At 44.3% G+C, this 12,669-nt stretch overlaps 1 protein-coding gene across 3 annotated transcripts in view; it reads left to right on the forward strand.

Annotated features, from left to right (window-relative positions):
• LOC106575295 (sodium-driven chloride bicarbonate exchanger) overlaps positions 1–12,669 on the forward strand; it is a 38,138-nt gene that overhangs the window by 22,785 nt on the left and 2,684 nt on the right. For 2 of the 3 annotated variants that reach the window (XM_014151732.2, XM_014151734.2), the window contains 16 exons: positions 240–397; positions 584–671; positions 802–948; positions 1,646–1,740; positions 3,252–3,426; positions 3,787–3,920; positions 4,685–4,930; positions 6,750–6,855; positions 9,011–9,172; positions 9,696–9,809; positions 9,995–10,156; positions 10,668–10,919; positions 11,071–11,313; positions 11,599–11,721; positions 11,859–11,926; positions 12,206–12,319. In XM_014151732.2, the coding sequence (XP_014007207.2) occupies positions 240–397; positions 584–671; positions 802–948; positions 1,646–1,740; positions 3,252–3,426; positions 3,787–3,920; positions 4,685–4,930; positions 6,750–6,855; positions 9,011–9,172; positions 9,696–9,809; positions 9,995–10,156; positions 10,668–10,919; positions 11,071–11,313; positions 11,599–11,721; positions 11,859–11,926; positions 12,206–12,319 (2,387 nt within the window). Of the gene's footprint in view, positions 1–239; positions 398–583; positions 672–801; positions 949–1,645; positions 1,741–3,251; positions 3,427–3,786; positions 3,921–4,684; positions 4,931–6,749; positions 6,856–9,010; positions 9,173–9,695; positions 9,810–9,994; positions 10,157–10,667; positions 10,920–11,070; positions 11,314–11,598; positions 11,722–11,858; positions 11,927–12,205; positions 12,320–12,595; positions 12,635–12,669 lie in introns of all 3 variants that reach the window. The other variant, XM_014151733.2, reaches the window with a different exon arrangement.

Genomic DNA, 12,669 nt, shown 5'->3' on the forward strand with positions numbered 1-12,669 from the left:
GTGCATTTACTATGCTGTGTGACCCACTCAAAGCGTTTAGCCATTTCTCTGTAGCTCAATGAATAATAAACCCACTGATTCTAGTCACAACCCAGTATCTAGCCAAACATCTGCTTTAGCCTATATATGACAGATTTCTCAGTGGGCCTATCCATGATCCCCTGGCCTTCATTTCAGTCCACCCTATTTAGCATAATTTCCTATCTCCTATTAGCTAAATAGGATTATCATGTCTGTAGATTGACCTCCACTTCATGAAGAAGATTCCGCCCGGTGCAGAGGCATCCAACATCCTGGTGGGGGAGCTAGAGTTCCTGGAGCAGCCCGTGGTGGCCTTTGTCCGTCTGTGTCCCGCCGTGCTGCTCAACGGCCTGGCTGAGGTCCCCATCACCACCAGGTCAGACACACACGCTCTCATTTTATTATAATATTGTTGTTTAATGATGATTGCAGTTAATACTATGAATTGTATTTGTTCGTAACGAAATTGGGATTGGTGTTTTTGCATTGGGTAAGTTCCTGAGTGGATGCACTCTATTTAGGTAAAACCATGGTTAAAACCTTCTTCTGTGTTCTCCCTCAGGTTCCTGTTCATTCTGCTGGGGCCTCTGGGAAAAGGACCACAGTACCATGAGATTGGCCGATCCATCGCAACTCTGATGACAGACGAGGTAAGTAGCCACGTTGCAGTAGTCCTGTGTGTACTTTTCCATGCGTGGTCTTTGGTTATGTTAGCCACGTTTAATAACAGCTCATGACGACACATACAGGTTAACTCCATTCCCTCTCTGCCCCTCCAAGGTGTTCCATGACGTGGCGTATAAAGCCAAGGACAGAAACGACCTGGTGGCCGGCATCGATGAGTTCCTGGACCAGGTGACTGTGTTGCCACCTGGGGAGTGGGACCCCTCCATCAGGATAGAGCCGCCAAAAAACGTGCCCTCTCAGGTGAGCCTCTTCCTGGTGGTGTCTATGACATCACCCCTAGCCAAATACTTATTTTGAGATGCTCTGACCCTGTTTAAAAAAAAAATGTATTTCACCTTTATTTAACCAGGTAGGCTGGTTGAGAACAAGTTCTCATTTACAACTGTGACATGGCCAAGATAAAGCAAAGCAGTGCGACACAAACAACAACACAGAGTTACATATGCAATAACAAACATACAGTCAATAATACAATAGAAAAAGTCTATATACAGTGTGTGCAAATGAGGTAAGATAAGGGAGGTAAGGCAATAAATAGGCCATAGTGGCTAAATAATTACAATATAGCAATTAAACACTGGTGTGATAAATGTGCCATGTACCTGTGCCATCATCTGTTAGTTTGCTTCTAACTGCATCACTGGCTAAACCCAATCTGAATTGTGCTCGGATTTAACGGCTGGTGTACCCCAAGGACATGTTCTAAATCCCTTCTGAATCCATTTGTTTTGTTTTTCTTTAATCAGCTGTTTTTGGTACGTGCCAGACGGCTTGTCCTTAAAAAAGCAGTCCCGTGTTGTTGGAAGGAATGTTTTGCCTGACAGGCTAATTTAGGCCAATTCCTACTAGTGGAGATGCATTGGAAATAAATTATATAGCTATTTTTGGCAAATAAATATTTATTTTCCATCCGACCTCTGAACTCTTTACCACACAGGAAAAGCGCAAGGTCCCTCCTCTACCGAACGGAGATCTAGGAGAAGCAGAGGAACCTGGTGGCCATGGAGGCCCAGAGCTACAGCGCACAGGAAGGTAGGTTTGAGTGTGTGTGTGTGTGGTGGTTGTGAGTTGAAGGGAAGTGGTGTGTGTGTTTGGGCTGAGATTAGGCCGGCAAGCACTGTGAGTGTGATCTACAGCACTGTGAGTGTGATCTACAGCACTGTGGGTGTAATCTACAGAACTGTGAGTGTGATCTACAGCACTGTGAGTGTGATCTACAGCACTGTGAGTGTGATCTACAGCACTGTGAGTGTGATCTACAGCACTGTGAGTGTGATCTACAGCACTGTGGACCAGCTAAGGTCCTCTCTGTCTTTGTCTTTCAGTCCCCTGTTTGTCTCCCCCCCGGCTCTCCCTGTCCCCAGCAGTACATCTAGCCACCCTTTAAAAAAAACACACATCCTTATGGGTCTCTCTCGTTCCTCAAGCTCTGCGTTCACAAAAAGAGCTGTGATTGATTCAGTGTGATACATGGATTTGGAATCATCCATGCATACTTTCCTACATAAGACCAGCATCACTTATTAAAATGTGCCTTGACAACCCTGGCGAAAACACTTTAGCTATTTTGGTAACACTTCATTGTACAATTTGATGTCCACCTATAATGCACTAACTGTGTGCATTAACTAAGGGCCGATTTTGAATCTTTTATTATTAAGCTGTTATTAGTTCATCATGTAATCATGTCCACTTATAATACGAGCACAACGTGTGCTGATCTGAATCTGTTTTATAGGCTATAATTAGTTCAATAGTTAATAGCCTACAGCATTCGCTCATAAGCAATTTGATCGTGTAAATAAAGTTTTGCCTAACCTCTGAAAATGCCTAATAAATACTTAACAGTGCAAAATAATGTATGAAATCATGAAGTATTAGTATCTTATTAGCAGTAGCTTATGAGTACTTACGGACACTCACAATACAGTGTTACAACTTTATTAACAATACTTTATTGTAGGTGTCATGTGTATCTACAGTAGTGTAGTAGAGTGTATCTAGCGTGAGGAGAAAGCTGTAGTAGTATAATACAGTATATTTAGAGGGAGGCAGTAGGCTATGTGTAGTTGTAGTAAGTGCATACTGTATGTCGTGGGTTTTTAAGTGATGTAGTTGTAAGGGATGCTCCCCGCTACAGTAGGTCTCTGAGGAACTCATCCTGACATGTACAGTAGATTGGCCCGCAGCCCAGTTCTGCTGTGAGCCATGATCTCCCGGAGGGCCACAGCGTGGCATCCATCCCCGCTCGGCTGAATTACCACTCAGTCATGCCCACCGTTACCCCGGCAACCGCCTCTGGCTAGGTCGCCACGTGCTTCCTCTAACATCAGAATGTTTCCCCTCTCCATCCCTCCTCCTAGTGTGTGGCCTGTGGGAACGTGTTCAAAAAAAGAGAAACATTTAAAAACACTATGGAGCATACATTTTTCCATTGAAACTGAAAAATGAAAGGGAACACAGATTTGACTCCTTTTTACTTCATATGGTATTTGATGCTGGTTCACTAAGGTGGTGTGTGTGTGTGTGTGTGTCATGTCCAGGTTCTTTGGAGGGTTCTTCATGGACATCAAGCGCAAGGCGCCCCACTACCTGTCTGACTACACGGACGCTTTGAGCCTGCAGTGTCTTGCCTCCTTCCTTTTCCTCTACTGTGCCTGCATGTCTCCTGTCATCACCTTCGGAGGACTGCTGGGGGAAGCCACCGAGGGACGCATAGTAAGACACACCACTCATACCACATGACACGCACCGGCTTTGCGGCGTTAACAACATGTTATCCCGAATGGCAGAAGGACAGACTATCTGAAGGCCTACTTCATGTGTTTGTTGGTTTTGGATGTCTGATGGAGTTCTGCACAACAATAAAGCACTTTTATATTCACACGTTAGGTAAGCACGATGGTATCCTGATGAAGCTGAACTAAACGGAGAGCTGTATTTTGGTTGCCGTATCCCCTAGTAGATAACCAACTTCCACAAATAAAGACTGCATAGACTCACAAGTGTGGTTGTAATGAAAGTGCTATGTAACCTGCGGTCCATTAACCCATTACTGTCACTTCCCCTTTTGGCCAGAGTGCAATTGAGTCGCTGTTTGGAGCCTCCATGACGGGGATAGCCTACTCCCTGTTCGCTGGGCAGCCTCTCACCATCCTAGGCAGCACGGGCCCTGTTCTAGTGTTTGAGAAGATTCTCTTCAAATTCTGCAAGTGAGTTTGCCCCCATTTCAGATACGTTGTCACGTTGTCTTAGGTGCTCTCATCACTGTAACGTGTCTGCAGTACATTGTTCCTGGCATGTAGGAAGATATATGGGTTGTTCTAAGGTTGTGAGTGGGTTGGTCTAAGGTTAAATATATGGGTTGTTCTAAGGTTGTGTGTGTGTGTGTGTGTGTGTCCGTGTGTCCGTGTGTGTGTGTCGCTCATGTGAAAATCGGTGACAACCTCGGCCCAAGAAGAAATGTCCTTTTGGGCTAATAGTTAAGACGTTGGTCTTCCGAGTGGGAGATGGGGGTTCGCGTCCCACCAGTTACACGTGTGTGTGTTTGTCAACAGGTACTATGACTATGGCTATATATATGAACAGATCTGGAACCAGCCTAATTGGAAATATATTGGCAGCCAGTGTTAGGTACAATGTCTGTAGCACTGTACCACTGACATTTCATATGGACGGCTCCACTATAAATATATTTCATGTCAGTGACTCCATTTCCTCTCTGTAAAGATTTGGACAGAGTCAAAGTGCGTGCATGAGTGACTGGCTCATGCTGAATCATGTCTCTGTGAACCCAGTCATTCATGCACGCTCGCACTTTGGATTGCAGTCACATATTTTGTGTGTGTGTGTGTGTGTCCATGTATGTAGGCATGACCGGGCATGACTTGCCTAGTTAAATAAAGGTTAAATAAAAAATGAATAAATGTCCTTTTGTTCGCGTCCCACCAAGTTACACGTGTGTGTTTGTCCACAGAGACTATGACCTGTCCTACCTCTCCCTGAGGGCCTGTATCGGCCTGTGGACGGCGTTCCTCTGCCTGGTCCTGGTGGCCACAGACGCTAGCTCCCTGGTCTGTTACATCACCCGCTTCACAGAGGAGGCCTTCGCCTCGCTCATCTGCATCATCTTCATCTACGAGGCCCTGGAGAAACTCATCCACCTGGGGAAACACTACCCCATCAACATGAACAACAACCTGCAGAAACTCACCCAGTACTCGTAAGTCATGGAAATAGTATTAGTTAGTGGACCTAATACTCGTAAGTGGATAAAATAGTCATAGGTGGAACTAGTATTCCTCTAACTACCAGTACTTGTAAGTGCAACTAGTAAACTTAACTGTAGTACTCATAGGGGGAAGTAGTACTCCTTTAACTGCCAATAAATGAAACTAGTACTCTTAACCTGTAGTATAATATTAGAAAAAAGGTGCTATCTAGAACCTAAAAGGGTTCTTCGGGTGTCCTCACGGGAGAACACTTTGAAGAACCCTTTTTGGTTCCAGGTTGAACCCTGTTGTTTCCAGGTCGAACTCTTTTGGGTACCATGTAGAACCCTTTCCACAGAGGGATTCTACATGGAACCCAAAAGGGTCCTACCAAAAAGGGTTCTCCTATGGGGACAGCCAAAGAACCCTTTTGGAACCCTTTTTCTAAGAGTGTACTCATTAATGGAACCAGTTCCCCACTAACTACCGCTAATCTTAAGTGGAACTAGTAGTGGTAGGAGTAAATTGTACTACTTTGTTTAAGTAGCATTCGTAAGTGTAAATAGTGCTCCACCTACAATACTGCAGGTGGAAAACAGTCCCGTTTTTTGGGGGCCAAAACACAGACAGTAAACCAGAGTCCTGTACACAGTTTTAGTGTTAGCTAGCTACATCATCCAAGCACAGATGGGCAATATGGGCAGTTTATCCAGTTTTTCGGTAATGCTACAAGATTATTGCAGTAGGCTGAATAATCCCATGTGTAAACCCAGGGACATACATTAATACATGATGTAATTGTTCCAAGTCGATGTAATGTACGGTCAAGTTAATGTTTTCCGTACATTGGTGAAGTCATAGAGATGAATTCTTATGGGTCATTCCATGTCATTTCAGCAAGCCATGTCACCCACCATCTCAGAATGTTCTGAAATTGTTTCTGTAATTAGAAACAGATAATATTAACATTCCTGAACCATTATTTTGTCAAAATATAATTTGATCTCTGAGAAATTAAGCTAATTGATTGCACCCAAATTGGCTGTTAGAATTTATAGGATTCATATAATCTTAAATAAATATAGTACCTAACATCCGATTTGGACCATAATTCTTCCTAACAATGAGTAAGACATGAGGAATGCAATAAGCCATCCACGGAACCCCCACATCCCACACTAAACTCACTCCAACAACCAGTATACACTATCAGTTCTCCATGTCTGGCACGTAGTATGGAGCTGTATTGCGTCTTCATCCTTTGTAATGTATTCCCTGTGAATCTGGTGATGTCTTTTCCCCACTGTTCAGAGAAATTAGTCATTGAAGTCACTTGCATTCTATACCATAAATTAGTGTGAACGTACCACGTTTTGCCCACTAGATGGCGCTGTTCTTGCTACTGCCACCACACCTTTTTATCCATTTTGCTGTTCTCTTGTGTTTATTAAATGGATCACAACATTTTCTTTGCTACTTTAGGTAGTGTGTGTGTGTGTGTGTGTGTGTGTGTGTGTATGTGTGTGTGTGTGTGTGTGTGTGTGTGTGTGTGTGTGTGTGTGTGTGTGTGTGTGTGTGTGTGTGTGTGTGTGTGTGTGTGTGTGTGTTTACTCGTGCATGTGTGTGTACTCGTGCATGTGTGTGTCTGCGGCCTTGTGTGTGACTGTTTATATGTGTGTGTTTATTTGTGTGTGTGTGTGTGTGTGTGTGTGTGTGTGTGTGTGTGTGTGTGTGTGTGTGTGTGTGTGTGTGTGTGTGTGTGTGTGTGTGTGTGTGTGTGTGTGTGTGTGTGTGTGTGTTCCCATGCATATGTGTGTTGTGCTCTGGCAGGTGTGCGTGTGTGGAGCCAAAGGATCCCAGCAACTCCACTCTGAGGTACTGGGAGGACAGGAACATCACTGCATCAGAGGTCAACTGGACCAGCATGGAGGTCAAGGTAAAGAGGGGTTTGAAGCCTAAAAGCTCTTGGGTTCAGGGGGATGAAGCCATGCTTTGTAAGGTCACTGACTACCTCGTTCTGTAGCAGAGCACCAGCTGCACTGTGCAATCATCACATGAACTTCTAGAGGTCAGTAGTATTACAGTGGAGTGCAGGGTCAGGCACCATGTGGGACTATTGACCAATAACCACCCCCTGAAGTAATATTGATACATGATTGTTGTCTCTACTTTCTTGCCCTTTGTGCTGTTATCTGTGCCCAATAATGTTTGTGCCGTGTTTTGTGCTGCTACCATGTTGTGCTGCTGTGATGTTGTGTTGCTACCATGTTGTTGTCCAGTTGTGTTGCTACCATGCTGTGTTGTCATGTGTTGCTGCCTTGCTATGTTGTTGTCTTAGGTCTCTCTTTATGTAGTGTTGTGTTGTCTCTCTTTATGTAGTGTTGTGTTGTCTCTCTTTATGTAGTGTTGTGTTGTCTCTCTTTATGTAGTGTTGTGTTGTCTCTCTTTATGTAGTGTTGTGTTGTCTCTCTCTATGTAGTGTTGTGTTGTCTCTCTCTATGTAGTGTTGTGTTGTCTCTCTCTATGTAGTGTTGTGTTGTCTCTCTCTATGTAGTGTTGTGTTGTCTCTCTCTATGTAGTGTTGTGTTGTCTCTATGTAGTGTTGTGTTGTCTCTATGTAGTGTTGTGTTGTCTCTATGTAGTGTTGTGTTGTCTCTCTTTATGTAGTGTTGTGTTGTCTCTCTCTATGTAGTGTTGTGTTGTCTCTCTTTATGTAGTGTTGTGTTGTCTCTATGTAGTATTGTGTTGTCTCTATGTAGTGTTGTGCTGTCTCTATGTAGTGTTGCGGTGTCTCTCTTGTCGTGTTGTAGTATTTTTATTTTATTTGTAATCCCAGCCCCCGTCCCCGCAGGAGGCCTTTTGCCTTTTGGTAGGCCGTCATTATAAATAAGAATTTGTTCTTAACTGACTTGCATAGTTAAATGTGTAAAATGTAGCTAACACTCCTTACTCAATTACTTCTAAAACATCACTCATCAGCAAATTGCCACACATATTATATTGTATAAATAAAGTGTATTTTTGATGGTGAAATAGCTATCCCCTGGAGGGGGGTGTGAGGCTATAGGGATAGTACAATGTGTTTCCCCAGAGGGAGCAGAACAGCATGACAGGATTAAAGACATGTAGGCAGGATTTCAACAGGATTTAACCATGTACAGTCACCGTAGAGAAACAGTCACCGTAGAGCATTCTTTATGCACATCTGCACACACACACGCACGCACACACACACACACTATGTGATTGCAATCCATAGTGCATGCGTGCGTGCATGAATGACTGGGTTCACACAGACATGGTTCAGCATTGGCCAGTCATTCTTGCACTTTGATTCTGTCGGAATCAGTGCACAGAGGACATGAAATATATTTATAGTGGAGCCATTCCTATGACATGTCAGTGGTGGAGTACTACAGAATATAACCACTGTGCAGCATGTACAAACATTTAACCTAATATTGAGTGTGCCAATGCATTTGCAGTTAGCCTGGTTCCAGATCTGTTAAGTGTGTAAAGCCTATGGTTGTGGCAACCGTATGGTAAGAGTTGGCTATCTGCAAACAGATCTGGGACCAGAGGCTAACTTCGACTGGGTCTTATTATCTTTCCTATCTAGGTAACTCATACCTTACAGTGGCCGTGTCCAAATACCCATACTTGCGTTCTAAATAGTAGACTTTTTGGGTATGCGAAAATATAAAGTTTAATTGTATGTGACATTTAAAAAAATGTGTATGCTTTAAATGGCAGGATGTCAGACTCAGTTCGGCTTTTCATCAAGTAGAATTTGCTGCACACTATTGAGGAAGAGAATCGTCTTTTCACACCCACGTGTGTTTGACAACAGCTGATAATCAGAATAGGGGATGCGCTCTACAAACATAAACAAATAGTGGGGAACAAGCGCGATTGTGCATTAGATGATGACTTCTCAGTATGGATGAGTAGTATGTTGATATTTGTATGTAGTACTGTTAGTACACAGTATGTAGTTGTAGTAGGCAGGACGGCCAGTCTATCCTGTTAACTTCATAGGAAATATATGGGGTATGGAGTTCCACTCACATATCTCTCTGTCTCTGCTGTAGGAGTGCTTTGTGTTCCGGGGGGAGTTTGAGGGCAGCGCCTGTGGCCCCCACGGACCCTACATTCCTGACGTCCTCTTCTGGTCCGTGGTCCTCTTCTTCTCTACTGTCTTCATGTCCGCTTTCCTCAAGGAGTTCAAGACCAGCCGCTACTTCCCCACCAAGGCACGTCCAACTACACCTCCTGCTTCCTGAGTTCAAGGAATGTGGACCGGTAGCCACATTTGCAGGGATTTCAATGATATTTTATTGATTGATGCTTGTCCCTTAATCTGTCAGACTTTGGTGGATGTATCAGTGTTCAACCGCCTACTGGTGCGTCATAATATGAAAATCTACCCATTCTATTTCAATGATGTGTCAATGAGTGCTGTGTGCCGCACGAGGAAGAGTAGATTTTCCAGTATATTGATGCCTCCTTGTGGCATCTAAGAGATCCTACACTTACTTGCACTTTATTATCATAATGATTAGGATTATTTGCCTTTATTTAACCAGGTAAGTCATTGAGAACACATTGTCTTTTACAACAACGACCTGAACAAGATAGATGTGAACAACCGTGCAGACAAGTGAAGACGTTACGGACAAAGCAGACAATTCACTTGGATTCAAATGACACTGAGCAATAGGAGATTGGCCATAAGCTCAGTTCCTAGTTTCACTGTGAGTATCTCTTGCTCTTCAGGTGAGAGCCCAGATCAGTGACTTTGCTGTCTTCATCACCATCCTCACCATGGTCCTAGTGGACTACGCCCTGGGAATCCCCTCACCCAAACTGCAGGTCCCCAACAAGTTCAAGGTGAGTACACACACACACACACACACACACACACACACACACACACACACACACACACACACACACACACACACACACACACACACACACACACACACACACACACACACACACACACACACACACACACACACACACACACACACACACACACAAATTATGATCATGTTCACTCCCTCCCACAGCCAACCAGAGACGACCGTGGTTGGATAGTGAACCCAATAGGACGCAACCCGTGGTGGACCACTATAATCGCGGTCCTCCCTGCGCTGCTCTGCACCATCCTTATCTTCATGGACCAACAGATCACTGCTGTTATCATCAACAGGAAGGAGCACAAACTGAAGGTAATGGCTGCCAATTCAAGTCATTCTACTGTCAGCTTTCACTGCTATACGATGGTAAAAAATTATCACAGCTAAAATGTGAAATTGAAAATGTAACAGGTCATTATAACAATATAATGAACAGTCAAAGCCCTAAGCCCTTTTCCTAGCCACCGTGCTTCTACACCTGCATTGCTTGCTGTTTGGGGTTTTAGGCTGGGTTTCTGTACAGCACTTTGAGATATCAGCTGATGTAAGAAGGGCTATATAAATACATTTGATTTGATTTGATTTAAAGGCTTATTCTATTTTGGGGTTTTGACCAAACATTTTTGGGGGACTATTTAATTTCTGTCCCATTTGGCTATGGCTGCCATTTCAACTAAAGCCTTGCATACTGTTCCTCATTTCTCCATAACTAAAGATCTGAACAGTATATCTCCTTATTGTTCATGTATTATAGACTATGTATACTGCCTGTATATCTGCAATATGGATTCTATAACCCCACATCTCTGGTTCCCATCAACAGAAGGGCTGTGGCTACCACCTGGACCTGTTTGTGGTGGGGGTGATGCTGGGGGTGTGTTCTGTGATGGGCCTGCCCTGGTTCGTGGCAGCCACCGTGCTCTCCATCTCCCACGTCAACAGTCTGAAGCTGGAGTCCGAGTGCTCGGCCCCCGGGGAACAGCCCAAGTTCCTGGGGATCAGAGAGCAGCGCTTCACCGGCCTCATGATCTTCCTACTCATGGGCTGCTCCGTCTTCATGACCTCTGTCCTCAAGGTGAGGGAGGTGCGAGGTCAAAGGGCAGACCTCAGATATACATGATCAGTTACAACACACACACACACTTTAGCACAGTCATGCGCACGTGCATGAGCATACATACAGTAACTGTTGAAGACTAAATGGAGCGCTGTCTGTCTGTTTCCAGTTTATCCCCATGCCTGTACTGTATGGAGTGTTCTTGTACATGGGAGCGTCCTCGCTGAGAGGTATCCAGTTCTTTGACCGTCTCAAGCTGTTTGGCATGCCGGCCAAGCACCAGCCAGACTTCATCTACCTGAGACACGTCCCCCTGAGGAAGGTCCACCTCTTCACCATCATCCAGCTCAGCTGCCTGGTCTTGCTGTGGGTCATCAAGACCTCAAATTATGCCATCGTCTTCCCCATGATGGTAACGTGTGTGTGTGTGTGTGTGTGTGTGTGTGTGTGTGTGTGTGGACGGTGGGGTTGTGTTTGGGTGGGTAGGGTGGGCGTGTTGGTGTGTGTGCGTGCGTGCACGAGAGAGAGATTGAGAAAGAGATGTTATGTCTGAGTATGTTGGCATTTATTTAGCTTTGATATTTAATTCGGTATTCACCTTAATCTTTACGTACAGCAGGTACAGCATGTGTCGATGTCATTCGCCACACTTCGTTGACAGGAGGAGAATGTAAGGAGAGTTGCTTCTCTCCTCTAGGTGTTGGCTCTGGTGTTTATCCGTAAGCTTCTGGACTTCATGTTCACCAAGAAGGAGCTGAGCTGGCTGGACGACCTGATGCCCGAGTGGAAGAAGAAGAAACTAGAGGAAGGAGAAGAAGAGGTATACAGTACTTGGTGCTCTTAAACATATTGAAGTCATACAGATATGTCAGCACATTATGAGTCTATCAATCGTCTGGGCTTGTGGTGCATTGGTGTGTGATTTAACAGTCACTTTCTTCATTTCTCTCTCTCCAGGAGGAGCCCAGTATTATAGTGGAGGAGGAGGAAGGGATAGTTACTTTGCCACTGGAAGGAAATTACAAGTAAGTCCAACTAACGAAACATCCAGAGACTGTGGGCACTAAAAAGTTAGTTAAAAAAAAACCCGGTACAGGTTTTGGTGACTAACTATATAGAGGGCCATGTTGCGCATGTGTTGTGTCAATACCGCGGCACAAGCACACTTTTTTAGTGGCAGCCATAGAAAACACGATTTCAGCGAATTCAAGATCAGGGCCTAATCATCAACACATTTCAGAGGATGTCTTGACCATGAGAACATGCAGTGACTGACCGAGCATCCTTGGTTTTGTGTTTTGTAGGAGCGATCCCGCCACGGTGAACATTTCCGATGAGATGTCCAAAGGCTCCTTCGGGAACGTGTGGAATAGTATTAGTCCCAGTGACAACTCCAAGAAGGATCCAAACTCCAAAAGGTTTGGAATGTCCACCAATCAATCAATTAATACAAACCTTTCACCAAAAATGCCATTTCATCTTTTTATTAGACCTGTATATTAGCCACAGGCCATTTACTTGTCCAATCTCAACTACTGTCCTGTTTTCTATTGTTCATGGGGTGAATACTGTAAAACATATTTAATGTGGATATCAAAAGGTGGATTTTGTCCTGCCCTTCCGTTGCAGAGATATAGATGGTCATTAACTTCTATCTTGACTCCTATCCTTTCTCATTCCATTCCCATCATAAGCTCCCCTTCCTAACCTCTCAGAAGCTCATTTTCCCAAAGGTAAGTGAATCCCAATTCTCAATGGCATGGTGTTA

The sequence above is a fragment of the Salmo salar genome, chromosome ssa17, assembly GCF_905237065.1.
Source record: "Salmo salar chromosome ssa17, Ssal_v3.1, whole genome shotgun sequence".
In the NCBI taxonomy this organism is placed as follows: domain Eukaryota; kingdom Metazoa; phylum Chordata; class Actinopteri; order Salmoniformes; family Salmonidae; genus Salmo; species Salmo salar.